The sequence below is a fragment of the Ornithodoros turicata genome, chromosome 1, assembly GCF_037126465.1.
Source record: "Ornithodoros turicata isolate Travis chromosome 1, ASM3712646v1, whole genome shotgun sequence".
Taxonomy (NCBI): Eukaryota; Metazoa; Arthropoda; class Arachnida; order Ixodida; family Argasidae; genus Ornithodoros; species Ornithodoros turicata.
Genome location: NC_088201.1, coordinates 140,992,945 through 140,995,165, shown reverse-complemented (window position 1 = coordinate 140,995,165; position 2,221 = coordinate 140,992,945). Strand labels below are relative to the sequence as shown.

The 2,221-nt window shown below is 47.2% G+C and overlaps 1 protein-coding gene across 1 annotated transcript; it reads right to left on the bottom strand.

The window, feature by feature from the left end:
- Window positions 1–454: 454 nt before the first annotated feature.
- Window positions 455–1,934, bottom strand: LOC135386041 (uncharacterized). The gene is made up of 2 exons (XM_064615762.1): window positions 1,228–1,934; window positions 455–1,043 (listed from the first exon to the last, which is right to left on the bottom strand). The coding sequence occupies exons 1-2, from the start codon at window positions 1,932–1,934 to the stop codon at window positions 455–457; spliced, it is 1,296 nt and encodes a 431-aa protein (XP_064471832.1).
- Window positions 1,935–2,221: the final 287 nt, after the last annotated feature.

Sequence of the window (2,221 nt, the reverse complement as noted above, 5' to 3'; positions counted from 1 at the left end):
GAAAAATCTCAAGCCGAGAAAAGGGGCCAGATCTGATTGTCCCTCCTGTAGCGGGCCAATAAATTCCAACACGGTTCTAAATTTTGGCAGGTACATACCGGTATGTAGATATCATTGAAGACGGAATAGTAAAATGGGGATAAGTCGACTTATCCCCTTATTTCATAGAGGGGTTCAATTGCACGCAGATCAGTGATTCACAGATGTCGGTTGCAATTTCTACCCCACCCCTTGGGAAATGCTAATCAGGCGGCTAAAAAATTTGATGGACCTCTGTGGATGCACTATTCTTCCTGCAGCTCCAGTGGCATGGCTGCACCCTTCATAGAATTATAGACCACACTACAGCCCTTTTTCTTTATTTGGCCTCCACTGTACATTTGTCTCTAGGCATGCTTATCAACAGTAATTAAAAGACACATGGGCAGTCAGCCACAGGAAGTTCTGCCCACTTTCACGAAGTCTGCTGACGCCGCTTCCAGAAATACTGTGTGAGGGCACGTCTCACTTCCTGTCCTCCATGATGACACATATCTGAGCTGTGACGTGGTTGTTCGTAGAGAGCATCATATTCATGTGCATCTCGTTCCCACTGGTGCTCCACATTATCGTTGAATGCTTCGCAGATGTTGTGAAGTATGCACGACGTCCTCACCGCTTGTTTCGCATTGGGCAAGGTGCATTCTAGTCTCTTCATGATAAACCTGAAGCGAGCCTTCAGCCTTCCAAAAGCGTTTTCGACTATTCGTCTTGTTTTCGACAAGTTATAGTTGAAAAGTGCCTCTGGAGTTTCACTCACAGCGTTTGCGTATGGCTTCATTAGGCTCGGGGAGAGAGGGAATGCTTGATCGCACAGAATGATTGGCGATACAGGGACATCCTCGATCACTGACACTGGTGTCTGGAAATGTGCACTGTTCACCAACTCACACAGCTTTGAACGTCCATACACGTGGGCATCGTGGCACCTTCCGGGGCTTCCAACATTTATATAGCGGAACCGGTACCGATGATCCACTAAGGCCAGGAGTATCACACTGTACCTGTGCAGTTGAAGTTTAGTGGGTAAGTACGCAATGTGCACAAATAACTAAATTAAATGAGAAGTAATCCGAAAGACAAGACCGGCTAGTAATTTGTCCGTTTTTTTCCCCTTAGTTTTACATTAGTACATGTACGTTTGTGAGGAGTTCCTTTATGTAAACACAAGCGCTGCAAAGAACTTACCACCCTTTATAGTTATAGTAGTCGACAGCGTTGTTCTTTGGTGGCGAGACAGCAAAGTGACAGCCGTCCAAGGCGCCGACTCCCTGTGGGAAGCCACTCACTGCGTAGAACTCTCGCATGTGTTCCCCCATCTCGCCAGGACTAACCATTCGCAGCCACTCGTCTTCGAGCTCCTGGATGACAGCCTTCGCAAACTGTCTGTAGACTACGTTCACAGTAGACCTACCAACCCCAAAAAAATGCGCAATAGTTCTGTCCTCAGCTGTGGAGCACAACCGATAAAGGCCGATGGCCACCCTCTTTTCAACCGAAATTGGTTGCCTCATGTTGGTCGTCTGATGCTCTAGAACGTGCCTGCATGACTCCACTAAGTAACGGAACGTAACAGGGCACACTCGAAGTGCCTGTTTGAAGTGGAACTCGCCCAAATGGGGGAGAGTATCCTCAAACCATCGCTCGTTGCGCTGAAAGGCCCATCGTTCACGTTGAACTCCACCTAGCAACACAGCAGTCATTGCGATGGCATTGGCATGCAAGCGTAGTTCAATACTTCGAACAGCCCTTGTCCGCTCACGTATGGCAAGTCGCAGTCGTCTGTGCTGAGCATGTCGCTTCAAATGCAAGCACAACAGTGTGGCAATAACACGGTTCAACTGTACATTGTCACTGTCAGCCAGCGGCACTACGTCTTTAGCGCGCGCCGCCATGTTGCCGAATATGGTCTAGATGGGTACTTGTCTTGGCTTGTAACACTTAGTCAACTGAGCGTCGCCTGAAACCACGGCCTGAAACGCAATGATTTTGTGAAATAACCTAATGTTTCACGGGTTTAGAGGAAAAGAAATAAAAATATAAGGAATGTTCCTGTATATTACATCATATGTTCGGCCTTGGTGTCTTGATCATCGACAGTGACATCATTTGCGAATGACATTCTTTTTCTTCGTGTAGCTCCATGCAATACAAACGAATGGTATTCGGTGCGAATGTCATT

What these genes read in the sequence shown, in the direction of transcription:
- LOC135386041 (XM_064615762.1), bottom strand. Translation starts at nt 1,934, where the DNA reads ATGGCGGCGCGCGCTAAAGACGTAGTGCCGCTGGCTGACAGTGACAAT. An exon ending in TACTATAACTATAAAGGGTG is followed by an intron (nt 1,044 to 1,227) that starts GTAAGTTCTTTG and finishes TCAACTGCACAG; the next exon opens with GTACAGTGTGATACTCCTGG.